General features: G+C 50.1%; 4 protein-coding genes across 11 annotated transcripts; 2 read left to right on the forward strand and 2 right to left on the reverse strand.

Moving 5' to 3' along the window:
* Nucleotides 1-456: 456 nt before the first annotated feature.
* Nucleotides 457-8,409, forward strand: NR1I3 (nuclear receptor subfamily 1 group I member 3). Of its 4 annotated transcripts, none has more exons than XM_019025691.3 (9): nucleotides 457-619; nucleotides 2,065-2,204; nucleotides 2,686-2,816; nucleotides 5,353-5,522; nucleotides 5,745-5,884; nucleotides 6,734-6,879; nucleotides 6,975-7,091; nucleotides 7,275-7,395; nucleotides 8,280-8,409. In XM_019025691.3, exons 2-9 carry the CDS (start codon nucleotides 2,098-2,100, stop codon nucleotides 8,407-8,409), a joined length of 1,062 nt encoding a protein of 353 aa, XP_018881236.1. In that variant the 5' UTR covers nucleotides 457-619; nucleotides 2,065-2,097. The 4 variants fall into 4 exon arrangements, with proteins under 4 accessions (XP_018881236.1, XP_004027805.1, XP_004027806.1 ...); XM_004027756.4 differs by having other exon boundaries at nucleotides 7,290-7,395; XM_004027757.4 differs by lacking the exon at nucleotides 6,975-7,091 and having other exon boundaries at nucleotides 7,290-7,395.
* TOMM40L (translocase of outer mitochondrial membrane 40 like) lies at nucleotides 7,590-12,238 on the reverse strand. Of its 5 annotated transcripts, none has more exons than XM_019025740.4 (10): nucleotides 12,071-12,238; nucleotides 11,603-11,852; nucleotides 11,252-11,319; nucleotides 10,857-10,949; nucleotides 10,469-10,570; nucleotides 10,217-10,322; nucleotides 9,898-10,020; nucleotides 9,702-9,778; nucleotides 9,389-9,491; nucleotides 7,590-9,250 (listed from the first exon to the last, which is right to left on the reverse strand). In XM_019025740.4, the coding sequence occupies exons 2-10, from the start codon at nucleotides 11,715-11,717 to the stop codon at nucleotides 9,111-9,113; spliced, it is 927 nt and encodes a 308-aa protein (XP_018881285.1). In that variant the 5' UTR covers nucleotides 11,718-11,852; nucleotides 12,071-12,238; the 3' UTR covers nucleotides 7,590-9,110. The 5 variants fall into 5 exon arrangements, with proteins under 5 accessions (XP_018881285.1, XP_055220252.1, XP_018881292.1 ...); XM_055364277.2 differs by having other exon boundaries at nucleotides 11,603-11,752; nucleotides 12,071-12,218; XM_019025747.3 differs by lacking the exon at nucleotides 10,469-10,570 and having other exon boundaries at nucleotides 12,071-12,185.
* Nucleotides 12,239-14,541: 2,303 nt separating this feature from the next.
* On the forward strand, nucleotides 14,542-15,899 carry APOA2 (apolipoprotein A2). Its single transcript, XM_004027766.3, has 4 exons — nucleotides 14,542-14,600; nucleotides 14,770-14,845; nucleotides 15,141-15,273; nucleotides 15,669-15,899. The coding sequence occupies exons 2-4, from the start codon at nucleotides 14,794-14,796 to the stop codon at nucleotides 15,784-15,786; spliced, it is 303 nt and encodes a 100-aa protein (XP_004027815.1). The 5' UTR covers nucleotides 14,542-14,600; nucleotides 14,770-14,793; the 3' UTR covers nucleotides 15,787-15,899.
* Nucleotides 15,900-18,927: 3,028 nt separating this feature from the next.
* On the reverse strand, nucleotides 18,928-22,942 carry FCER1G (Fc epsilon receptor Ig). The gene is made up of 5 exons (XM_004027765.5): nucleotides 22,799-22,942; nucleotides 20,093-20,184; nucleotides 19,894-19,929; nucleotides 19,447-19,467; nucleotides 18,928-19,292 (listed from the first exon to the last, which is right to left on the reverse strand). Exons 1-5 carry the CDS (start codon nucleotides 22,845-22,847, stop codon nucleotides 19,230-19,232), a joined length of 261 nt encoding a protein of 86 aa, XP_004027814.1. The 5' UTR covers nucleotides 22,848-22,942; the 3' UTR covers nucleotides 18,928-19,229.
* Nucleotides 22,943-23,648: the final 706 nt, after the last annotated feature.

Consider the following 23,648-nt stretch of genomic DNA (forward strand, 5'->3'; position numbering starts at 1 on the left):
GGTCTCGAACTGCCTGCCTCAGCCTCCCAAAGTTCTGGGATTACAGGCGTGAGCCACCGTGCCCAGCCCCTAGTCTCTTAAAAACTTTTTTGGGGGGAGCCTTGTGGAACTGTCACACCTCTTCTTTTAGTACTGACATACTGCGTGTGAAAAAGCTTGCTCTGTCTGTCTGCCTGTCTCTCTCTCTCTCTCTCTTCCCAGCTTGTTCAGGATCTCTGTACACAGAAGGCTGCAGATGTAGCCTTAAACTCATCAACAGGGAAAATCTCGATGAGTCTAATAAGCAGCAGCTTCCAATGAGTCACAAGGTTCCCACCCACCAGAGTCCCTCCCCATGTGCCACCAACCAGCACTTTTGTCATGCTGGGAAAACCTCCCACCCAGGCCTTTGCCCTGAGTCCAGGGTCTGTGCCCTAACCCCACAGTCACTGAGAGCAACTGGAGGCCACATAAAACAGACATCTCTTGTTTTCCAGATACTAAGGGTCATAATCCCTAACTCCAATCACTGGCAACTCCTGAGATCAGAGGAAAACCAGCAACAGCGTGGGAGTTTGGGGAGAGGCATTCCATACCAGGTTCTGTGGCCTGCAGGTGACATGCTGCGTAAGAGAAGCAGGTAGGAAATCTGTTGGGGGCCAAAGACTAAACGCAATAAAATACAGATAATGCTGGGGGCTAGGCATAGTGGCTCACGTGTGTAATTCCAGCACTTTGGGAGGCCAAGGTGGGGGGATCTCTTCAGCCCAGGAGTTCAAGACCAACCTGGGTTACATAACAGACCCCATCTCTACAAAAAAGAAAGAAAAGAGGCCAGGCGCGGGAGCTCATGCCTGTAATCCCAGCACTTTGGGAAGCCAAGGTGGGAGGATTGATCACTTGAAGTCAGGAATTTGTTTTTTTGTTTTTTTGTTTTTGTTTTTTGTTTTTTTGTTTTTTTTTGAGATGGAGTCTCGCTCTGTCGCCCAAGCTGGAGTGCAGTGGCGCAATCTCGGCTCACTGCAACCTCCGCCTCCCAGGTTCAAGCGATTCTCCGGCCTCAGCCTCCCGAATAGCTGGGACTACAGGCACACGCCACGATGCCCAGCTAATTTTTGTAATTTTAGTAGAGATGGGGTTTCACCATGATGGCCAGGATGGTCTCTATCTCATGACCTGGTGATCCGCCCACCTCGGCCTCCCAAAGTGCTGGAATTACAGGCATGAGACACCGCACCGGGCCTAAGTCAGGAATTTGAAACCAGCCTGGCCAATATGGTGAAACCCCATCTCTACTAAAAATAAAAAATTAACTGGGCATGGTGGTGGGCACCTTAATCCCAGCTACTCAGGAGGCGGAGGCATGAGAATTACTTGAATCTGGGAGGTGGAGGTTGTAGCGAGCCAAGATTGCACCACTGCACTCCAGCCTGGATGACAGAGCAAGACCCAATTTCAGGGAAAAAAAAAAAAAAAAGGAAAGAAAGGAATAAGAGAGGGAGGGAGGAAGGAAGGAAGAAAAAGAAAAAAATATCCTGGTGTGGTGGTGTGTACCTATAGTTCCAGCTACTCAGGAGGCTGAGACAGGAGGATCCCTTGAGCCCAGGAGTGTGAGGTTACATTGAACTATGATGCACTCCAGCCTAGGCAACACTAGACAACAGAGTAAGACTCTATCTCAAAAAACAGAACAAACAAATAAACAAAAAAAAAAACAAAAAAACCAACCTGGGCAACATGGCAAAACCCCATCTCTACAAAAAAATAATAATAAATAAACAAAAATTAGCTGGACGTGGTGGTCTGGACCTGTAGTCCCTGCTACTCAGGAGGCTGAGGTGGAGGATTGCTTGAGCCCAGGAGGCAGAGGTTGCAATGAGCAGAGATCTAGCCTAGGTGACAGAGCAAGAACTTGTGTCAGAAAAAAAAGAAAAAGAAAAAGAAAAAGAAAAAAAAACCACAAAAGATAACGCCAGGGATCAAGTCAAGGGCATGTTTGGTTTGATTTGGAAAGAGACTCTCTAGAAGGGACAGAAAAGGGTCAAGGATGGCCCAAAACTGACTGCTGACCCCTCCTACATTCAGGAGTCTGTGACAGCCACCCCAACACGTGACGTCATGGCCAGTAGGGAAGATGAGCTGAGGAACTGTGTGGTATGTGGGGACCAAGCCACAGGCTACCACTTTAATGCGCTGACTTGTGAGGGCTGCAAGGGTTTCTTCAGGTGAGAGTCTCCTCCCCAATGGAAATAGCCCTGCAAACCAAACTCCCTATTAGTCAGCCTTTACACCCTCGCTGGTGCCCAAGCCTGTCCAGCTACATTACTCCTTTATCTTAGAGTCTAACTACCCTGTGGCTGGCATCCTACATCTTGCCAAACACATCACTGTATAAACTGGTGGCATAACAGAGGGAAAGCTGAATGTTTGTCTGATGGACACAGCCCATTAGTCAAGAGCACTTATTATGTACCCACTGCCTGTGAAGCACCTAGCTAGTACTACATCAACTAGGCTTTCTGGAGTGATCCTGTGTTGCCATGGAAATGCTTGAGATGCGTTGGACGCTATCCACCCCTGGCGACCTTTGGGCACAGCTCAGATTAGTCCATTTCATCAGATTCCCAGGTCTTTTAAACCATGTAATCTCAGCCCCTCACCTATCCATTGCATCCCAGACTCTAACAACATCTCTGTGTCTCACAGGAGAACAGTCAGCAAAAGCATTTGTCCCACCTGCCCCTTTGCTGGAAGCTGTGAAGTCAGCAAGACTCAGAGGCGCCACTGCCCAGCCTGCAGGTTGCAGAAGTGCTTAGATGCTGGCATGAGGAAAGACAGTGAGTTGGCCCCCTACATCCCAAGAATCCATTGACTGCGTCTGTCTGCTTTGTCCTTGTTCCCAACAGTGCATTCTCTACATAGCAGGCACAGTACTCTTTTTGAAACTAGTTGGATTATGTCACTATTCACTCAAGACATCCAGTGGCTCCCCATCTCAAAGTACATGATCTCATGATCTAGCTCTCTCGCAACACCTTTCAGACTTTATTTCATACTCTTCCCCCCTTACTCAATCAATTCTAGCCACACTGACTTCACTGTCATTCTTAGAAACACCAGGCCGGGCGCGGTGGCTCACGCCTGTAATCCCAGCACTTTGGGAGGCCGAGGCAGGCGGATCACGAGGTCAGGAGATCGAGACCATTCTGGCTAACACAGTGAAACCCCGTCTCTACTAAAAAAATACAAAAAAAATTAGCCGGCCGTAGTGGCGGGCGCCTGTGGTCCCAGCTACTCGGAAGGCTGAGGCAGGAGAATGGCGTGAACCCGGGAGGCGGAGCTTGCAGTGAGCCGAGATCGCGCCACTGCACTCCAGCCTGGGTGACAGAGCCAGATTCCGACTCAAAAAAAAAAAAAAAAAGAAACACCGAGCGCACTCTTCCCCAAGGCTTTTCCACTTGCCATTTCCTCTTCCTGAAATGCTTTTCTCCTAGATAGCCACATGCCTAGTCTTGTCTTTTCTTTTCTTTCTATTTTTTTTGATAGAGTCTCATACTCTGTTGCCTAGGCTGGAGTGCAGTGGCGCCATCTTGGCTCACTGCAACCTCCGCCTCCTGCGTTCAAGTGATTCTCCTGCCTCAGCCTCCTGCATAGCTGGGATTACAGGCATGTGCCACCACACCCAGCTAATTTTTTGTATTTTTAGTAGAGATGAGCTTTCACCATGTTGGCCACGCTGGTCTCAAACTCCTGGCCTCAGGCGATCTGCCCACCTCCGCCTCCCAAAGTGCTCAGATTACAGGTGTGTTTTTTATTTTCTATCTCTTGAGTATAGTGCCTGTCACCTAGTAGGTGCTCAATAACTTAATTAATGCTTTCTCTGTGCCAGGTAACTGTGCTATGCTCCCAAAGGAGGATGTAACTGGGGCTCACAGAAGTTAATTTGCCCAAGTTAATTCAACTAAAAACTTGTGCAGGCCGAGCACGGTGGCTCACACCTCTAATCCCAGCACTTTGGAAGGCTGAGACAAGAGGATTGTTTGAGGCCAGGAATTCAAGACCAGCCTGGTCAACAGAGTGAGATGTCCTCTCTAGAAAAAGAAGAAGGAAGAAGAAGTTGTACAGTCAGTATTCAAACTCAAGTTTACCTGACTCCCAAACTCTTGCTTTTTCCATATCACATGATTCTCACTATGGAAGAATGAAAGGAAACTGTAGAAGTCAAAGGATCTTGGTCTGAATTCAAGATCTTGGTTCGATCTTGGATCTTTTGTAGAAGTCAAAAGATTTTGGTTTGAATTCAATCTATATTACTTATTTTGTGACCTTGGTTCTGTCACCAGAATCTAAGCCTGTCCACATTTTTAAAAATGTGATTGGGCTGGGTGCAGTGGCTCAATCCTGTAATCCCAGCACTTTGGGAGGCCGAGGTGAGTGGATCACTTGAGGTCAGGAGTTCGAGACCAGCCTGGCCAACATGGTGAAACCCCGTCTCTACTAAAAATACAAAAAAAAAAAAAAAATTAGCCGGGCGTGGTGGTGGGTGCCTGTAATCCCAGCTAGTCAGGAGGCTGAGGCAGGGAGAATTGCTTGAACCCAGGGGGAGGAGGTTGCAGTGAGCCGAGATTGCTCCATTGCACTCCAGCCTGGGCGACAGAGTGAGAGACTCCATCTCAAAACAAAACAAAACAAACAAACAAACAAAATATATAGACACATATATATACATATATATACACATATATATACATATATACACATATATATACATATATACACATATATACATATACACATATATACATATATACACATATATATACACACATATATACACACACACACATATACACACACACACACACACACATATATATATATATGATGAATACCAGCCCTGCCTATCCTGGGGTTGTTTCATTCAGTGGGATTTAACCTCAGAAGTTTTGAAATTTTGCTAAAACATCAGATAAAGGTTTATTTGAAAGGATTATTTGATTATTTTTGAAGGATTATTTGAAAACATCACATAAAGTGATGCTCTAGGTATCAAGACCCCTCCCTCTACACTGTTTCCCCAAAAGCCCTCGCACCTTTCCTCACATCTTTCATACTTTCCTCGCCACCCTTCCCTTCTCCCCCACAGTGCAGTTTTCTGCTGCAGTTCTTCACAGGTTGGTGGAAGTGTATAGGAGCCCCCTGCCTCCTGGAGCCTCTAGGACTTTAGCCAAGCCCAAGAAAGTCTCAGGAATTCCCCCCACTGCCCCCATCCTTCGTTGTGCAGGGCGGCTGAGGGGCCCCAGATCAGGGACCAGCAGAGAGAAGTGCTCTGCTGGTCTCAACAGCTTTGTCATGATCTCTTGCCTGGCACAGTGATACTGTCGGCAGAAGCCCTGGCATTGCGGCGAGCAAAGCAGGCCCAGCGGCGGGCACAGCAAACACCTGTGCAACTGAGTAAGGAGCAAGAAGAGCTGATCCGGACACTCCTGGGGGCCCACACCCGCCACATGGGCACCATGTTTGAACAGTTTGTGCAGTTTAGGGTGAGCACCGACAGGATTTGGGTTGGAATACAACTAAAAGGGCACCCAAAAATGCTGGTCTGAAGGAGAGGGGTGTATGCCATGCACTGATACTGAGAACAGATCTCCAGAACCCCAGCCTGAGCAGGCTTCTCAGCAAGGAACTCTTCCAAGATAAGGCTGGCGAGGCCTAAAGGAGGGCCCTAGGGCCAGGGCCTCTAGCTAATGTTCTGATCATTGCAGCCTCCAGCTCATCTGTTCATCCATCACCAGCCCTTGCCCACCCTGGCCCCTGTGCTGCCTCTGGTCACACACTTCGCAGACATCAACACTTTCATGGTACTGCAAGTCATCAAGTTTACTAAGGACCTGCCCGTCTTCCGGTGAGTGACCTCCCCTCATCTTTCAGGAGGCAAACACTTCAGTAAATTGTATATCCACCCCAAAAAGTCACTGACTACAAATTAACACATGCCTCAGCCTTTCCAAGCATTAGGTCTTGAATTCCCAGCTTTGGTTTTAAATGTGCCAATCAGAACTGGGAGTTCTTCTCCATCTCTGAAGTACAGGCTTGCATCTAAAGTGCCCTTGAGGTGCCGCGCAGTGGCTCACACTAGTAATCCCAGCACTTTGGGAGGCGGAGGCTGGCAGATCGCTTGAGTCCAGAAGTTTGAGACCAGCCTCAGCAACATGACAAAATCCCAACTCTACAAAAAATACAAAAATTAGCTGGGCATGATGGTGGGTGCCTGTAGTCCCAGGTACTCAGGAGGCTGAAGTGGGAGGATCACTTGAGCCCAGGAGGTTGAAGCTGCAGTGAGCTGAGATAGCACCACTGCATTCCAGCCTGGGTGACAGAGTGAGACTCTGTCTCAAAAAATGAAAGCTAAAAATAATAATAATAGGCCAGGCACAGTGGCTCATGCCTGTAATCCCAGCACTTTGAGAGGCCAAGGCAGGTGGATCACCTGAGGTCAGTAGTTGGAGACCAGCCTGGCCAACATGGTGAAAACCTGTCTCTACTAAAAATACAAAAAATCAGCCAGGCATGGTGGCACATGCCTGTAATCCAAGCTACTTGGGAGGCTGAGGCAGGAGAATTGCTTGAACCCAGGAGGCAGAGGTTACAGTGAGCAGAGATCATGCCACTGCATTCCAGCCGGGGTGACAATGAGACTCTGTCTCAGAAAAAAAAAAAATTGAAAAGTGTCCTTGTTTCCTGCTTTCCACAGTTCCCTGCCCATTGAAGACCAGATCTCCCTTCTCAAGGGAGCAGCTGTGGAAATCTGTCACATCATACTCAATACCACTTTCTGTCTCCAAACACAAAACTTCCTCTGCGGGCCTCTTCGCTACACAATTGAAGATGGAGCCCGTGGTGAGATGGTGCTAGAGCAATAGGGGGCATGTGTCCTCATGGTACAGTATGTGGTCAGGTGACCTAGAGGCTCCTAATCCTGGTATCTCCCACAGTGGGGTTCCAGGTAGAGTTTTTGGAGTTGCTCTTTCACTTCCATGGAACACTACGAAAACTGCAGCTCCAAGAGCCTGAGTATGTGCTCTTGGCTGCCATGGCCCTCTTCTCTCCTGGTGAGCACCTCCCAAAGCCCAGAGCCTTTTGCTGCACCACCTCTGCCCAAATACTCAGCTCCTTGAGTCCATCCACCCAGGCCTTCTAGCCTAGCTGTCAAACCTGCAGACTAGGTCTATCCCAGCCTCAGTCCCCGGGGCACCACGCAGGCCCACCCCTGCCACCCACCTTGTCCTTCCCAGCTCCCTATCTTACAGACCGACCTGGAGTTACCCAGAGAGATGAGATTGATCAGCTGCAAGAGGAGATGGCACTGATTCTGCAAAGCTACATCAAGGGCCAGCAGCAAAGGCCCCGGGATCGGTACGGTGGGACACTGAGGGCTTGGAGGCCACACCAGGGCAGGAAGGGGTTGGTGAAACATTGAGCTTGGGAGGAATGTTTTTTTACTGTCCTTTCCTTAGGGAATTCAGGTATCTTGGGGTCTAGTCCTTCCCCCTGGCCATCCCTGTCTCACATCGTTTCAGCATCCAAATTGCTGTATTTGGATACTGCTGTTTCATCTCACTTTTTCCAGATTTTTTTTATTCAGTACAGATGCAAAGTAGTAGCTCAGAGGCTCTGGGTAATAGCATTCCTGAGATTGATGACATCCATTACCTCACTAGTCCAACTTCTCCAGACTAACGCAGACTTTTCTCTTCCCTTGGCCTTTCCTCTCCTCGCCATTGGGCCAATTCCTTCGATTTCTCATTTCCCTTGAAGTTAGGGCCATTCACAGTTTCATGGTCAAAGCCAGTTCCAGGTTCAATAGTCTGTGATTTATCCAGGCTCTGAGGTATGCACTGCTTCTGTTTTGCTCGTTCCTCCAAGAGCTACTTTGGCCAGAAAGGCGATGCTTTATACCATAGAACACATCCACCTTCTAGAACCTGCTCTAGAAGGCCAGGCCCTCAGATTCCACATGGTTGGAGTTCTGGCCAAGTCTGGAGCTTTCTTCACACTCGGCTCTCAGAGCTCTGGGTTCAGAAACAACTGAGCATGGTGAGAGAAGACAGTGTCAGACCGAGGCCCCCTGGAGGACCTTTGGAACCTCTGATAGTCTGTCATACCAGAGCATGATTTTCTCTAATGTTCAGACCTGGCTTCACTGAGGAATAGTTCAGGGGATCAGGGCCTAGAGACAAGACTCCCAACTGCCTTATTTCCCTCCTGTTTTCCTGGCAACCCCACTACTTCCTCCAAAGGTTTCTGTATGCGAAGTTGCTAGGCCTGCTGGCTGAGCTCCGGAGCATTAACGAGGCCTACGGGTACCAAATCCAGCACATCCAGGGCCTGTCTGCCATGATGCCACTGCTCCAGGAGATCTGCAGCTGAGGCCAGGCTCACTTCCTTCCCCAGCTCACCTGGGACACCCTGGATACACTGGAGTGGGAAAATGCTCGGACCAAAGATTGGGCCAGGTTCAAAGGGAGCCCAGTGGTTGCAATGAAAGACTAAAGCAATAACTGCCTCTTCATGCGGTCATGGGGATAGTGGGGGTGACCATAGGAACAAAGTTGTTCTCTGGAAGCACAGAAGATGGGAAGGAGGAAACCTCGGGGCTAAGAGGTAAAGAAGCTCCTTCTGGGAATGGGTGGGCCCCACTTCCTGAGACCAAACATCTAGCCCTTCAGCCCTACTTTCCCAGCCTTGGGAGGCTCTGGGATGGAAAACAGGATGGTCAGCTAATCCCATGCAGGATTAACCAAAGGGAAAGGAAGAAGGAAGCCTGAGGGCAAGGGGTGCCGGGGGAATTCAGCCATACCCCTTAATCCTTCCCCCTTAGTCCACAGCCACAAGAGCATGGGGAAGGTGATACTGGGGCTGGTAGCAGAGGGGGGATCCTCAAACCTCTGCCTCATCAACTGCCCCTGTGGCAGCTCCAGTTCTGAGGAGGGCATGGTCCTGTCCACCACTCTGCTCCTGGGTCCTAGAGATCACCCAGCAAGGTGGGCTCTGAAGAGGGGCCTAGTCTCTGGCCCTAGGGCACCTGACTCAGAGGTTCCAGCTGCTGTGGGGGCTGGCTCTGGACAACCTCAGCCCACAGTGATGCTGAAGCCACAGTGGAATCTGTTGCGCCAGTGATTGAGGAAGGCTCCAAGGGCTAGGGTGACAGGCAGAGGGGGCATCTTCTTCTCCAGCACAGCACCTACACACCAGTTACTATCCACCAAGCCTGTTGGGGGAGAGAATACCCACTAGATTATTTAACAGGGATTGGAGGAAATAGTCACCAGAAGTAAGGTCGAGCTTCCCTCCCTCCTCTGCATCCCCCATTCCTCAGCATAGCCAAATGTCTCCCAATAACCCTCACCTCTAAATACCATGTTGGCCTGGGGCAGAGTCAGGTGGTAACCAAAGGAGAATGTTGTGTCTTGTAGCCTTGTGTTTGCCTCAAACTCCACTCCAACCTGAACCTGAGAACCATGGGCAAGGATGAGAGAGAGATCAGTATCAGTGAAGACCAGAAGGGTCCTGATGGGGAATCAGCAGAATGGAGGCATGCATGTAAATATATACACAGCGTGGTAGGAGGAAAAATAGGTCAGCAGGGCGATAGAGGTCCAGATGAACAGAAGTTCATGACTGACTTGCTGACAAGGAGGGAATGAGATCAGAGGTCTCACCTGTTCATTTGCCCTGTGATAGTAACTTGCATGGGCCCCGCCTGATCCCACATTCAATGTAGCTACCCAGTGTACAGCTGTAAAATCCAAAGTACAGAGGGGAAGGAGTGTTAACTGTAGTATGACACAGGCCAGGAACCCCAGAAAAGTCCAGAATTGCCCCCCACCACCACCACTACTTCACTTCGCCCCATACCCGAGTACTTCCCAGCCAGTGTCAAGATGGCCCCCTCTTCGCCTGGCCGCCGGTGATAAACTAGCTCTCCTCCCAGCACCAGCCGATGAGTGAGGCTCTGCAGGAAGTGAGCAACCATGATCACTGTGGGGGAATGGGGAGACATGGAGTCAGTCATAGAGACAATATCCAGACCTGCTCCCTCACCCCCAATAACCGCCACCCCAGCCTGCCCAAGAAGTTCCTTTTCTAAACTCCAAACTGTACAGAAGATGAAGAGGCATAGTAACATTAGCAAATGGGCCGCCAAGATAAAAAGAACCCTGTCCCAGTTCCTCACCCGACTCCCCAATCAGGTCAGGATTTCCTAGGGTCAGAGTGGCTGTGTAGTCATCTCCCCGATACTCGCCATCAAACTGCCATGTCAAGAACTTGGCCTGCTGCGTCTGGGTGGCAAGAGCAAGAAGTAAAATCTCCCTCCCTCTTTATGATCATTATAGACTCTGCTCCTCCTTCCAAGCCCTCAGAGCAGGAAACCCGTGGAGGAGAAGCAGGAAGTGCCTCAGGGGATGGAGGCAGGAACTGTGGTCACCTGGAAGACAGCCTTAGCTCGGAGCCGCTCTGCCAAGAGGAGCAAGACCTGGGCGTTCAGGCTGCCACTGCTGTCCATATCCCCTACCACAGTGGGGAACACCTGTGGAAGGGTGTACACAGTAGTAAGGCTGAGCCGGATGGCACCACTCAGCCTAAACCCCAAATATAGACCTTCATTAAGAGTGCACAGCGCCCCCTGGTGGAGTCACAAAGACACACTCTGGGCTCTTCACAGAAAATGTTTCTCTACCCTCTCTCATTCAGAAAAGACACAGAGAATCAGGTTATGGCCCATTCCTCCCCATAACACACACAATTCCTCTTCCTCCAGACCTGGGTCCCAGATTGGTTTTTAGGGAGATGACTCAGGTGTGTGGAGCCCTCACCTCAGTGGGACTGAGCTGCCAATCCCCTGCATAGGCCGCATGGAGGTGATATCCCGGCAAGCCCAGGGCACTCATGTGTATAGTGTGCGCCACCTGAGGAAAAGAGGATTCAGTGGAGAAAAGCGCATTCCTGCTCCACTTCAATCCCTCATCCCACCCTTAGTCTTTTCCCCATCCAGAGGGCCTCTCAAGAATCCTAAATATTCCAACATATACAGAGAAGGTCATCGGATTAAAAGCAACAAGTCCCACAGGCACGGAGGTAAAGAGAACCCCACATCCTCCCTCATTTGTCCCACATAGACTGGCTAGGGTTGGAGTACAAAGGAAAGGAGAAGATGATCCAGGGACAGGAAAGGGGGAATAGTAAGGAGGGGCCAGAGAAGTGGGAGCACCTGGAAATGGCTGCTCAGAACCTTGTTGACAACGAGCTTCACGCCCTCCATCTGTGCTGGGAATACATCTGAAGCGGGTAGGGGAAGGGAAGGAATAAGCACAGACAAAGAACCCCTACCCCAAAAGATAGTCTCCCCTTTCAATCCCATAGGGAACACTTTGGAGGAATTAACCTCCTTTCAAGTCTTGCAATGAAATGCTCCACTTCATTTGGGCACCTGATCCTCCCTGAGGCTGCATGACCCAGCTATGATCTCCCCTTTCCTGCTCCCATCGCCAGACATCCGGCTTTCAAGACCCTCCACTCCTCTGCCCCTTCATCCTGAGACACCCAAGTGCCAAGTTCTCACCTTTGCATAGCCGGTGCAGCTCATCGAAGCTCCCAGGGTTGGGCAGGGGTTCCTCTCGGCGGGGGCTCCGGCGGGGCAAAGTCCCCATTGGTGCCAGACCCAATGTGTTCCCCATTTTAGTCCAGAGGACTGGGAAGGGCCGAGGTTAGCCTGTGAAAGGACGCTATTGCCCCTTTACCCCCCAACGGGCCCCACCCCCCATTATCCGGCTCCCCAGCCTCAGAAACTTCCACATGGTCCGACGCTACACCTGGAACAGGAAGAGTAGGGAAGGAGAGCACTCATGGAGAGACAACCCTAGGCACACTCCCGCCCCATCTTTGATCTCTCACCCCCACTTGTCACCCTTGTCCTCTCTCCGTTTCTCTGATCCTAGCCCCCACCACAGACTTCACCTAGCTCCCTAGCCTCTCTATTCTTCATTCCCAGGCCCCAAGACCAGGCCCGGAATGGTGCAGTATCCCTTACCATCTCAGACCATCATGCTGCCCCTTTCCCCCCGGCACACCCCGGTCATCTTGATGGGGGCAGCCATCTTGAGTGATGGCAGAACTGCAGCTTCACGCTGCATTCTTAGCGTGGCCGTAAGCGCCATCTTTGAAGCTGGCAAAGAAAGCTGTCAAAGACCCAACCCAACCCTGATTGGGCCCCGCCCAATCAATGAAAAAAAAAAGCCTTGCTATTTACCATGGGCCAATGGGAAGGGAGGAAGAAAATGAGTGGCAGGTCTGACGGCCCAAGAGCTTCAACCCTGGAGCTGCAGAGGCGGGCAGGACTTGATCGGTGGCCCCTTAGACTTAAGTGGAAGGCTTTAGATCACTAGGCCTCTCCAAGGTCGGAAAAAAACTTGTGAGCGTGCAAGACACTAGAGGGAGCATCTTGTAGCTTGGGCCACTGAAGCTCCTTCCACCCATGTAGTTTCATCCATGAGAAAAGTGAAACTACAGCTTGTAGACTGGCATAGTGTGAAGGGTGGCAGAAAGAACGATTATGAAGACTTCTTTGGAACCCTGGTTCATTTCTATCGCTCCCTTCTCTCCAAAGAACCCATGGGAAATCCTCCTCACAGCCCTCCACAGCACACCTCCAAATGAGTACTACTCATTAAGCGCAGTACTCCCTAGAATAGGGACCCACCCTTCTCTTCTGGAGGTCTACATCTCTCAAAGTCCCCGCTCTTGACCACTTGGTGGAATGGAAACGGGTGTGAGAGTTTGGCGCAGAGGAGTAAGTTCTAGCAGAACTATTCGCTGAAACAGCTGCTTTCTGTATTTAACCCTTCCTTCCCTGAGTCCCAAGGCAGAGTTGGCAAATAAAATCTAGGAATATGGAGCCTGGCCCCCAAAGGCACTCCATCCCAGGACCAGGGACAAGCCAAAGGGCTGACCTCAAGCACTAAGCGCTCCACAGGGGAATAATTGAAAATGGAGTAAGAGTTCTTGGTCTTGGAGGGTGAAGGGTGGGAGGAGGGAGAAGATCAGGAAAAATAACTAATGGATATTAGGCTTAATACCTGGGTGATGAAATAATCTGTACAACAAATCCCCATGACACAAGTTTACGTGTGTAACAAACTTGCATATATAGGCCACGCGCGGTGGCTCATGACTGTAATCCTAGCACTTTGGGAGGCCGAGGCGGGCGGATCACCTGAGGTCGGGAGTTCAAGACCAGCCTGACCAACATGGAGAAACCCCGTCTCTACTAAAAATACAAAATTACCCGGGCGTGGTGGCGCATGCCTGTAATCCCAGCTACTTGGGATGCTGAGGCAGGAGAATCGCTTGAACCCGGGAGGTGGAGGTTGCAGTGAGCCGAGATCATGCCATTACGCTCCAGCCTGAGCAACAAGAGCAAAACCCCGTCTCAGGAAAACAAACAAAAAACCCTGCACATATACTTCTGAATTTAAAACAAAAGTTAAAAAACAAAGATTTCTTGGTCTCTGGTCACTACCTCCCTCATTAGCTCTGCGCCTCCACTCTCACCCTCAGGAATGTTCCACATACTCAGCGAGTATGCTTGGGGGGCAAAAGGGTGAAAGATACAAAAGCTTCTGATATCTATTTAACTGATGTCACCCAAATGCTTTGAACCTGGGAATGTACCTCTCCCCCTCCCCCACCCCAACAGGAGTGAGACAAGGGCCAGGGCTATTGCCCCTGCTGACTCAATATTGGCTGATCACTGCGTAGAACTGATAAGGTGATCAAATGACCAGGCGCCTTCAACCTTTACCCTGGTAGAAGCCTCTTATTCACCTCCTTTCCTGCCAGAGCCCTCCATTGGGAGGGGATGGGCGGAAGCTGTTTTCTGAATTTGTTTTACTGGGGGTAGGGTATGTTCAGTGATCAGCATCCAGGTCATTCTGGGCTCTCCTGTTTTCTCCCCGTCTCATTACACATTAACTCAAAAACGGACAAAATCATTTACACTTGCCCTCTTACCCGACCCTCATTCCCCTAACCCCCATAGCCCTCAACCCTGTCCCTGACTTCAATTCCTTTCTCCTTTCTTCTGCTCCCCAATATCTCTCTGCCAAGTTGCAGTAAAGTGGGATAAAGTTGAGAGATGAGATCTACCCATAATGGAATAAAGACACCATGAGCTTTCCATGGTATGATGGGTTGATGGTATTCCATGGGTTGATATGTCAGAGCTTTCCAGAGAAATAAATTGGAATCCTGCTTCCTGTTGCATTCAAGTCCAAGGACCTCAGATCTCAAAAGAATGAACCTCAAATATACCTGAAGTGTACCTCCTTAGCCTCCACTAAGAGCTGTACCCCCTGCCTCTCACCCCATCACCATGAGTCTTCCATGTGCTTGTCCTCTCCTCCCCCATTTCTCCAACTTGTTTATCCTCACATAATCCCTGCCCCACTGGGCCCATCCATAGTCCCTGTCACCTGACAGGGGGTGGGTAAACAGACAGGTATATAGCCCCTTCCTCTCCAGCCAGGGCAGGCACAGACACCAAGGACAGAGACGCTGACTAGGTAAGATAAGGAGGCAAGATGTGTGAGCAGCATCCAAAGAGGCCTGGGCTTCAGTTGTGGAGAGGGAGAGAGCCAGGTTGGAATGGGCAGCAGGTAGGGAGATCCCTGGGGAGGAGCTGAAGCCCATTTGGCTTCAATGTCCCCCCAACCCCCACCACCCTCTTCCTAGGCCACCTTCCCCACTGTTACCAACATGAAGCTGCTCGCAGCAACTGTGCTGCTCCTCACCATCTGCAGCCTTGAAGGTGGGTGTGATATGGAGAGGGGGCCAAAAGGGAGAATGTGCTGGTGGTTATAGCTACCTATCTGCCTGTGCTCTTATATCCAGGTCTGGCAACCAGAGGGCTCAAAAGGAAGATCATTCCCTCTCTAACGCCCAGAAAGCCCATCCAAAGATCTGGCTGGATACCTTTTTGGGGAGGGGGCAGAGAGCTGGGGTGGGTACTGGCAGAGGTATGGCAGGAGGCCAGGATTCATTGCTGTGGACCCAGCTGAAAAGGGTGTGTGTGTGTGTGTGTGTGTGTGTGTGTGTGTGTGCAGGAGCTTTGGTTCGGAGACAGGCAAAGGAGCCATGTGTGGAGAGCCTGGTTTCTCAGTACTTCCAGACCGTGACTGACTATGGCAAGGACCTGATGGAGAAGGTCAAGAGCCCAGAGCTTCAGGCCGAGGCCAAGTAAGTCTCAGGGCAAGGAGTTCAGGGGCTGTGGAACTGTGGAGAGAAAGAAGGGAAGATAAGAGGTCCCACAGAAGTCTGAACCCAGGGGTGGGGATTAGGGCAGATTAGGCTTAAATTGCAGAGAAAAAGTACTTCATCACCCAAAGATCCCATAGGTCTCTTAGATAGAGAGGAACAGCAAGAACTGGGCCTTGAATTTCAGTCTCTAGAGTCTGTCCCTCTACCTAGCAAAGGTCTTGACTCTACTCCTACCTAGGGGCTTTGCCATGCGATGGACCAGGCACTAGAGTTTGGGGACCTGAGTCAGTCTGCTCTGACCTCCCACCACCACCAAGGCCCCTGCCAGTGCCTAGGGTCCCTCAGATTAAACTCTAATCCCCTCACCTATCCAGGTCTTACTTCGAAAAGTCAAAGGAGCAGCTGACACCCCTGATCAAGAAGGCTGGAACGGAACTGGTTAACTTCTTGAGCTATTTCGTGGAACTTGGAACACAGCCTGCCACCCAGTGAAGTGTCCAGACCATTGTCTTCCAACCCCAGCTGGCCTCTAGAACACCCACTGGCCAGGCCTAGAGCTCCTGTACCTACCCACTCTTTGCTACAATAAATGCTGAATGAATCCAGCTCTGAGCCTGGTATGTTTGGGGGACTGGGAAAAGTAGGGGAGTAAGGGAGGAGAAGAGGAAGGAAAAGGAAAACTCTGCTTCTAGAAGGAGAGAAGTTTGAGTGTGGAGGGGTGAAGAAAGGATTGAAGACACAACTGATGAAAATGACAGGATGAGGGTGCCATGATTCTTCTCCAAACCCAAAGAGTCTCCTACAGCCTGGGCATGACTCTGCAGGTGAACACTAAAGAGGCTTTGCATTGCACACGGAACTAGGAGAGGAAGGAAGGATTCACAAACTGAATCCCTCGATTTCTGGAGGTCATAGAAAATGAGGGTACCCTGGTGGGGCGCAGGGGCTCACACCTGTAATCCCTGCACTTTGGGAGGCCAAGGCAGGTGGATCACTTGAGATCAGGAGTTCCAGACCAGCCTAGCCAACATGGTAAAACCCCGTCTCTACTAAAAATACAAAAATTAGCCAGGTGTTGTGGCACGTGACTGTAATCCCAGCTACTCGGGAGACTGAGGCAGGAGAATCGCTTGAACCGGGGAGGCGGAGGTTGCAGTGAGCTGACATCGTGCCACTGCACTCCAGCCTAGGGTGACAGAGCAAGACTCCATCTCAAAAAAGAAAAAAAAAAGAAAGTAAAGAAAAAAAGAAAATGAGGGTACCCCTCATAATTTCCTGTTAGTCATTCTACAAAGAAAAGAAAGCTTCCCAAGGTGTTACCCGAGGCCCTCCTTTCCCTTCTGAGCCAGGGGAACACTGTGTTTCCCCCTTTCCCACAATAAAAGACTTGAGTTTGCTCCTCTCCCTAGAAGTGCTCTAATTTCTCCATTTAAAACCTCTTATCTAGACCAGGTACCGAGGCTCACACCTGTAACCCCAGCACTTTGGAAGGCTGAGGTGGGAGACTCACTTGAGGCCAGGAGTTCAGACTGAGAAACACAGTGAGCCCCCCTAATATATATATATTTTTTAATTAAAAACAAAAGACCAGCTGGGTGCAGTGGCTCACCTCTGTAATCCCAGCATTTTGGGAGGCTGAAGCAGGCAGATCACCTGAGGTCAGGAGTTTGAGACCAGCCTGGGTAACATGGTGAAACCCTGTCTCTACTAAAAATACAAAAATTAGCTGGCAGTGTTGGCACATGCCTATAATCCCAGCTACTCAAGAGACTGAGGCAGGAGAATCGCTTGAACCTGGGAGGTGGAGGTTGCAGTGAGTCGAGATCATGCCATTGTACTCCAGCCTGGGCACCAAGAGTGAATCTCCATCCCAACAACAACAACAAAAAAACCCCTCTTATCTAGACACTGTCTGTGGAAGACCCATTCCAAGCCTCTCCTCCACTGCTATCCAGGCACTATTCATAGAACTGGCCTGGTAGCCATCTTGGAGCCTGGAAGTAGTAGCTGTGGTAGCCATTTAAAGGCCTGGCAAGTATCCAATTCAGTGGACATGTGGGACTAGAAAAACTGTGGGAGCTGTGATACCTGGATTAAATGAAAATGGAATGGAAATCAGTCCGGGTTGATGGGGACAGACTTACAATCCCAAAAGGCAGAGCAAAGGAAAATGAAACATTTTCCAATAAAAGTTTATTCCCACTTTATCTTTAAAAGAGTTACTTCCAGGTCAGGCTTGGTGGCTCACACCTGTAATCCCAGCACTTTAGGAGGCTGAGGCGAGCAGATCACGAGGTCAAGAGATCAAGACCATCCTGGCCAACATAGTGAAACCCTGTCTCTACTAAAAATACAAAAAAATTAGCTGGGCATGGTGGTGCCTGTAGTCTTAGCTACTCGGGAGGCTGAAGCACGAGAATCTCTTGAACCCGGGAGGCAGAGGTTGCAGTGAGCCGAGATCATGCCACTGCACTCCAGCCTGGTGGCAGAGGGAGACTCCATCTCAAAAAAAAAAAAAAAGTTACTTTCCTACCCTGGCTCATTTCTCTTATCTCATCAGAAATCACCTTTCCCCTGCCAGACACCGGAGATGGCTCCAATTCCTTCCAGATATTGATCAACCTGCTTCATCTGGCCTTCAAGACCCCCGCCATTCATGATTACTCACTACCCCTTCTCTTTCCCAATATCTGCTTCTTCTCATGTGGCAAAATGTGCAGAGACGAAAGTGATCTCAGTCGGTTCCTTGCAAGGTGACCTTGGACAGGTTAATTAACTTCAAAGAGCCTGAATTTCCTCACAGGGTTAATTAGCAGATCAAATGGTACAATGAGCTGGAAAATACTTTGAAAAGTGTAAGTCACTATGCAGTGTGAAGTGTTGTGCAGCACTGTGGAGGTTGGGGGTTATGCCAGGGGTAAGCTTGGAGTCTCTAGACCCATTCTGAAAAGACTGGGTCACGAGTAGGACTGGCAGCATCTCCTGAGGTTTAAATTCTTTCAGGCAAATATTCCTCGTAGCTCTGAAAACAGGACAGGCATTGACAGGGCCTTGACCACCACCCATGCACTTGAGGGAGATGACCCCCATTTGGAAGCAACTTATTTCCCTTTGCCTTACCTACCACTGACCCATCTGGCCCTCTAAGGTCCCACTTGCCCCAGATGCCCTGAAAATTCACTGTTGCTATAAAACCTTCCATTAGGAGCTTCACACAGCCCTAGTTACACCATCCGTTCTGCATATTTGGCTTTTCAGCTATGCTAATTCCCATATGCATGTACTGGATTGATGCTGTCTGGATTGGTGGCCATCTGGGGACACCCAGGCTCCCCTACAACCCAACCTTGGTTCAATTGTCGAACACAGAAGGCCATGCTGATACAGAAGTCATTTCTTATGTTTCCAAATATGCCTAGACTCCCAACACACTAGCCCCTGCTCCAGCTCCATCCTCAGAGCACCTACAGGTCAAAGGTTTTTATCCCTCCCCCAGCCATAGTCAGCATTTATCGCTCAGTCGAGCAAAATAGCTCTGAAGTCCATTAGACTGTGAGTTCTGGAACTGAAAAGCTGTATCTAGTGCTTAGTAGAGACTGAATAAATCTATGATAAATGAATGAATGAATGGAGTCCAGTCCATGGCAGCTTTATTGGGGGTTCTCCCTTCCCATATTTTAGCTGGAGTTGGGGATGGGGAAGAGAAGAAGGGTGGGACAAGAGAGTGAGACTAGAATATAAATATCCGTAAACAGCATCTTAGCATTAGTCTTTAACAGGGAGGAGGAACCACTGGTGTATATTAATTTAGGACACAGGATCATTATAGGGGTAGGGCCAGCTGGTGTTAATGGCATGCAGGCATATGTGATGCCAACCACGAGGGCTGGAAGAACCACAAGCCAAAGAAGAATATGACCGCATCTATTCTAAAGCTACTGTGGTGGTTTCTCATGCTTCAGAGTCTCGTAAGTCTCCTGGTTCCTGGTGCTCAGGCCCTGGAGGTGGGAGTCAAAGGGCGATCAGGAGCTGGAGTCCATCAGAGGCCCCTCCCACCTCCACAGGCCCCCCCCCCCCCCGGCCTTCCAAAGATTGCTCAAAATCCCACCCTCTTCTGCTGACTTCCTGGGTGGGGGAGGCAGGCACACTTACCGTGTAAACACCATCTGATTTCTGCAGAGACAAAAGAAGCAAAACATTAAAGACCCACACCTTCTCCAGGGCCCCTCAGCATCTGCCCCACCCAGGGAGGCATGGGGGGTGGGCAGCCAGCCACCTTGGGCTAGAGGGCACTGACATGGACACTCTGGGACATGGATACCTGTTTGCCCACATGGCTACAAGCACACATATACACCCGACATACTACATCCAAGTCTCTCACATATTCTTTGTCACTCTATGCTTGATTCTTCCCTGTCACCTGCTGAATATTTTACTTGAGGCTTGGCTAGGTAAGGTGGGAGGGAGGCCTCTGAGGTGTATGCCGATCAGCACCTGAGAGGCATGCCCTCCCAGAGGCCCGGAAACCCAGGCTAGAGCCCCAGGAGGGCTGAGGGTCTGAAAAGTTGTCCACACCAGGTGTAGGAGGGTCCATACCTCATAGCTGGCTATAGCTGCCTTTCGCACTTGGATCTGGAATGGGGGAAAGGTTATCAGTAAAGGGTAAGTTAGTGGCCCATCCCCCTTCCCTCCAAACTTTGTGGGGAATCCCCTTTTATTCCTTCTCTTCGAATCCTTGCTGCTGCCCTCCTCCCACTTCCCCTTCCAGCCCTTACCCCACCCTGCCCAGCGCTACCTTCAGTCGACAGTAGAGGAGGGTGAGGACAATTCCATACAGAAACAGGATGGCGTCCAGGATATAGCAGAGCTGAGGCTCTCCCAGGGCCGCTGAGGGGATAGAGGAGGCCCATGGGGTCGGGGGTATCAGGGAGGATCTGGTACTCAGAGGAGAGAAGGGAAGGGGCTCTGGGAGGTAGGACAGGGCCTGGAGGGGAGCCGTCTAAGGGAAGAAATTCTGTTTCTCTCTGGCCTTCCACTGCCCTTACCTTTCCCTCCTCCCACACCATAGGGTCGGGCTAGGATAGGAAGCTTGAGGGTTCTATTGAAATGGGACTCACACGGATTAATAATTGAGGCCTTCCCCCTCAGCCCCCAACCTTTTCTTTTTAGCACTGTGGGTTCTTTAGGCACCATTGAGCACTTTATCCACCTCAAGGGACCCATCTGAGTCCACTGGACTGAAACCAAAACCTCAGCCAAGATGGGTAGTGGGAGGGAGAGGTAGTGGCAAATTTCAGTGAAGAAACCACAGAAGTGTCTCTACTAAGTCCTGTGACCTGTGGCTGAGGGCTGGACAGGAAGGATGTGAGCTGGGGAAGGGAGAGAAGGCAATTACTCTATCATTGGTCATCTCCTAGCCTCAGCCTTGTTGCTTTCTGTCCCACCACAAGACACTTAAATATGTAAAAAAAAAAAAAAAAAAAAAAAAGTGTGTCTGTTTTTCCCAGACCTTACAGATACCTTTGGCCCTGAACACAAGGCTGGGGGAATGACCACAGCTACATGGATTCCAGCTCCTGTTACTCTGCCCTATTACTCACTCTCTGGGCCTCTGAGAGGGGAAGTTTTGTGCAATTTAAAAAATCAAATCAAGTCTGGGCTCCAGAGACTGCTCTCATCCCGTATCAGAGGACCAGTAGGGAACATGTGACTAACGTCAGTCAATTGCTGACATCGGTCAAGTACTTTTTATTCTGCAACACTCTTTCACACACACGATATTGCACAAATCTTAAAACTACCCTGTGAGGGAAACATCATCGTCGCCATTTTATGGGTGACGAAACCAAGGCTCGGAAAAGCTAAGTAACTCACTCAGAGACACAGAGTTAAGTGACAGAGCTGGAACTCAAATGCAGGTTTTCTGCCTCTAAAGCCCATGCTTTCCTTTGTGCCTCAGCGGGCCTCCTCCCTCCTCATCCCACGGCAGCAGACCAGTGGCTAACTTAATACTTGCTCCCACCTTCTCAGCTAGGCTGCTGGAATTCCTCCCCAGTCATTCTCTTTCAATTTCCACAGTTTTCCTGAAGTTTACTGACCTCCTCCTCCCCAACACCCAGCTGCCACCAACACACACACACCAATCCAGCACAGACAACCCAGAGTGAACGAGGAGTGAGAATTCTTAGATAGTGGCTGGAGCTGTAGAGCTTCAGAGACCTTCCCATTTCTGCCTCTATTTCTCAGCTGACGCTCAGGTCTCTGGAACTGGGCATCTCATGCTGCCCACCCTCATTATCAACTGCTGACAGAATGGAGCATTAACAACGACCCACAGAAACAGCAATCCCGTCTGTTTGTCTTGGCTATATCCTTGCCTTACTCCCAAGCACAAGAACAGAGCCCTACCTTCCTAAAGGGTTATCTCTCTCTCTCTCTCTCTCTCTATATATATATATATATGTGTGTGTGTATATATATATATGTGTGTGTATATATATATACATATGTGTGTGTGTATATATATAGATATAGATATATATGTAAAATCTTTTTTTTTTTTTGAGACGGAGTCTCTGTCCCCCAGGCTAGAGTGCAGTGGTGCGATCTTGGCTCACTGCAACCTCCACCTCCTGGGTTCAAGTGATTCTCCTGCCTCAGCCTCCTGAGTAGCTGGGATTATAGGCGCCAAGGGTGCTTTGTATATTAAACCAGCTAGAGATCAGCTCCCAGCAGACAAGACCAAAGGCACCCCATGGGAAATGCTCATCATGAGAAATGAAGCTTTTCACCACCAGCTCTTCATGCCATACAACCAGACCCTTCCCCTGCCACTTTCTATCAACCCTGAAAAGAGAAAAGTCAGCCAGGCACAGTAGCACTTTGGGAGGCCGAGGTGGGAGAATTGCTTGAGGCCAGGAGTTCAAGACCGATGTGGCCAACATAGCAAGACCCTGTCTTTTTTTAATAATAATAATAATAGCTGGGTGCAGTGGCTCACACCAGTAATCCCAGCACTTTGGGAGGTCGAGGTGGGTGGCTCACTTGAGTCAGGAGTTCAAGACTACCCTGGTCAACATGATGAAACCCGGTTTCTACTAAAAATACTTAACTTAGCCGGGTGTGGTGGCGGGCGCCTGTAGTCCCAGCTACTCGGGAGCCTGAGGCAGGAGAATCGCTTGAACCCAGGAGGCAGAGGTTGCAGTGAGTAGAGATTACGCCACTGCACTCCAGCCTGGGTGACAGAGCAAGACTCCATCTCCAAAATAATAATAATAATACGGAAAAAAGTCTGGAATGAAGTAAGAAGGCAACAAGAAAGGAGGGAACTATGAGTCTAGTGCCCTGGGTCGGGGCTGGAGAGGACTAGCCTCAGGGTCTCCCTATGCCCACCTACCCACTGTCAGCCTTCCTTCATCTGTGTTTGACTTGGCCCTCAGACCCAAGCTCTGGACTTCCACCCTGGAGCCAGCTCACGCTATCCCTCACCAAACCCTCTTACCTGCTTGTTCAACCAAAAGGAGTAAGAGCAAGATCACCGCTGGAATCATCTTGGGCTGGAGATCGGCCGTTCTGACAGCACTGTGCAGCTGTGCTCAGCGAGCAGTTCCCTGACCACAGAGTCCCCCCCTTCCTGCCACGCCTTCCCCCATGCTTTGGCCCCTTCCCCTTCCTGCACAAGAGACCGGGCGGCTCCCGGAAGGGCCAACTAAGGGAGTTGGGAGATCTGGGCTCTTAAGCGTCAGCCCTTCAATGACCAACTCCTAACCCACAGAATGAGGAGACTCTCACGCTCAGGAAAGGCTGTCTACATCTGCCATTTTCCACTCCACCTGGTTCAGATTTTTTTTTTTTTCTGAGACGGAGTCTTGCTTTGTTGCCCAGGCTGGAGTGCAATGGCGCGATCTCGGCTCACCGCAACCTCCGCCTCCCAGGTTCAAGCAATTCTCTCAGCCTCCCGAGTAGCTGGCATTACAGGCATGCACCACCACGCCCGGCTAATTTTGTATTTTTAGTAGAGATGGGGTTTCTCCATGTTGATCAGGCTGGTCTTGAACTCCTGCCTGATCTCAGGTGATCCATCCGCCTCGGCCTCCCAAAGTGCTGGGATTACAGGCGTGAGGCACTGCGCCCGGCTGGTTCAGAGATTTATCTGTGTGAAACTGCCCGTCAACATTCCCTCAGACCCCACTATAGCCCTTTCCCTCCCAACTTTACCCCAGGTCTTGATTTGAGTGGTTTACCAAGTTATGTGGGCACTGAGAAGGTTTGGGCAAGGAGGGAACTGAGGCGAAAGAGGAAATGGGGAATAGAGAAGTGGAAAGGACAAGAGTCAGAGAAGGGGGTGGAGA

This window comes from Gorilla gorilla, chromosome 1 (genome assembly GCF_029281585.2).
Source record: "Gorilla gorilla gorilla isolate KB3781 chromosome 1, NHGRI_mGorGor1-v2.1_pri, whole genome shotgun sequence".
In the NCBI taxonomy this organism is placed as follows: Eukaryota; Metazoa; Chordata; class Mammalia; order Primates; family Hominidae; genus Gorilla; species Gorilla gorilla.

Bases quoted from the DNA above. Each gene is read 5' to 3' on its own strand.
- NR1I3 (XM_019025715.3), top strand. From the start codon at position 2,098: ATGGCCAGTAGGGAAGATGAGCTGAGGAACTGTGTGGTATGTGGGGAC. The intron at 2,205-2,685 runs GTGAGAGTCTCC...TGTGTCTCACAG, and splicing joins GGCTGCAAGGGTTTCTTCAG to GAGAACAGTCAGCAAAAGCA. The intron at 7,396-8,279 runs GTACGGTGGGAC...CTTCCTCCAAAG, and splicing joins CAGCAAAGGCCCCGGGATCG to GTTTCTGTATGCGAAGTTGC.
- TOMM40L (XM_019025740.4), bottom strand. From the start codon at position 11,717: ATGGGGAACACATTGGGTCTGGCACCAATGGGGACTTTGCCCCGCCGG. The intron at 9,779-9,897 runs GTATGGGGCGAA...TGGATTTTACAG, and splicing joins ACTGGCTGGGAAGTACTCGG to CTGTACACTGGGTAGCTACA. The intron at 9,492-9,701 runs GTGAGACCTCTG...CATGGTTCTCAG, and splicing joins ATCACAGGGCAAATGAACAG to GTTCAGGTTGGAGTGGAGTT.
- APOA2 (XM_004027766.3), top strand. From the start codon at position 14,794: ATGAAGCTGCTCGCAGCAACTGTGCTGCTCCTCACCATCTGCAGCCTT. The intron at 14,846-15,140 runs GTGGGTGTGATA...GTGTGTGTGCAG, and splicing joins CACCATCTGCAGCCTTGAAG to GAGCTTTGGTTCGGAGACAG. The intron at 15,274-15,668 runs GTAAGTCTCAGG...TCACCTATCCAG, and splicing joins GAGCTTCAGGCCGAGGCCAA to GTCTTACTTCGAAAAGTCAA.
- FCER1G (XM_004027765.5), bottom strand. From the start codon at position 22,847: ATGATTCCAGCGGTGATCTTGCTCTTACTCCTTTTGGTTGAACAAGCA. The intron at 19,930-20,092 runs GTAGCGCTGGGC...CCCCCATTCCAG, and splicing joins TCCTCTACTGTCGACTGAAG to ATCCAAGTGCGAAAGGCAGC. The intron at 19,293-19,446 runs GTAAGTGTGCCT...TCCCACCTCCAG, and splicing joins AATCAGATGGTGTTTACACG to GGCCTGAGCACCAGGAACCA.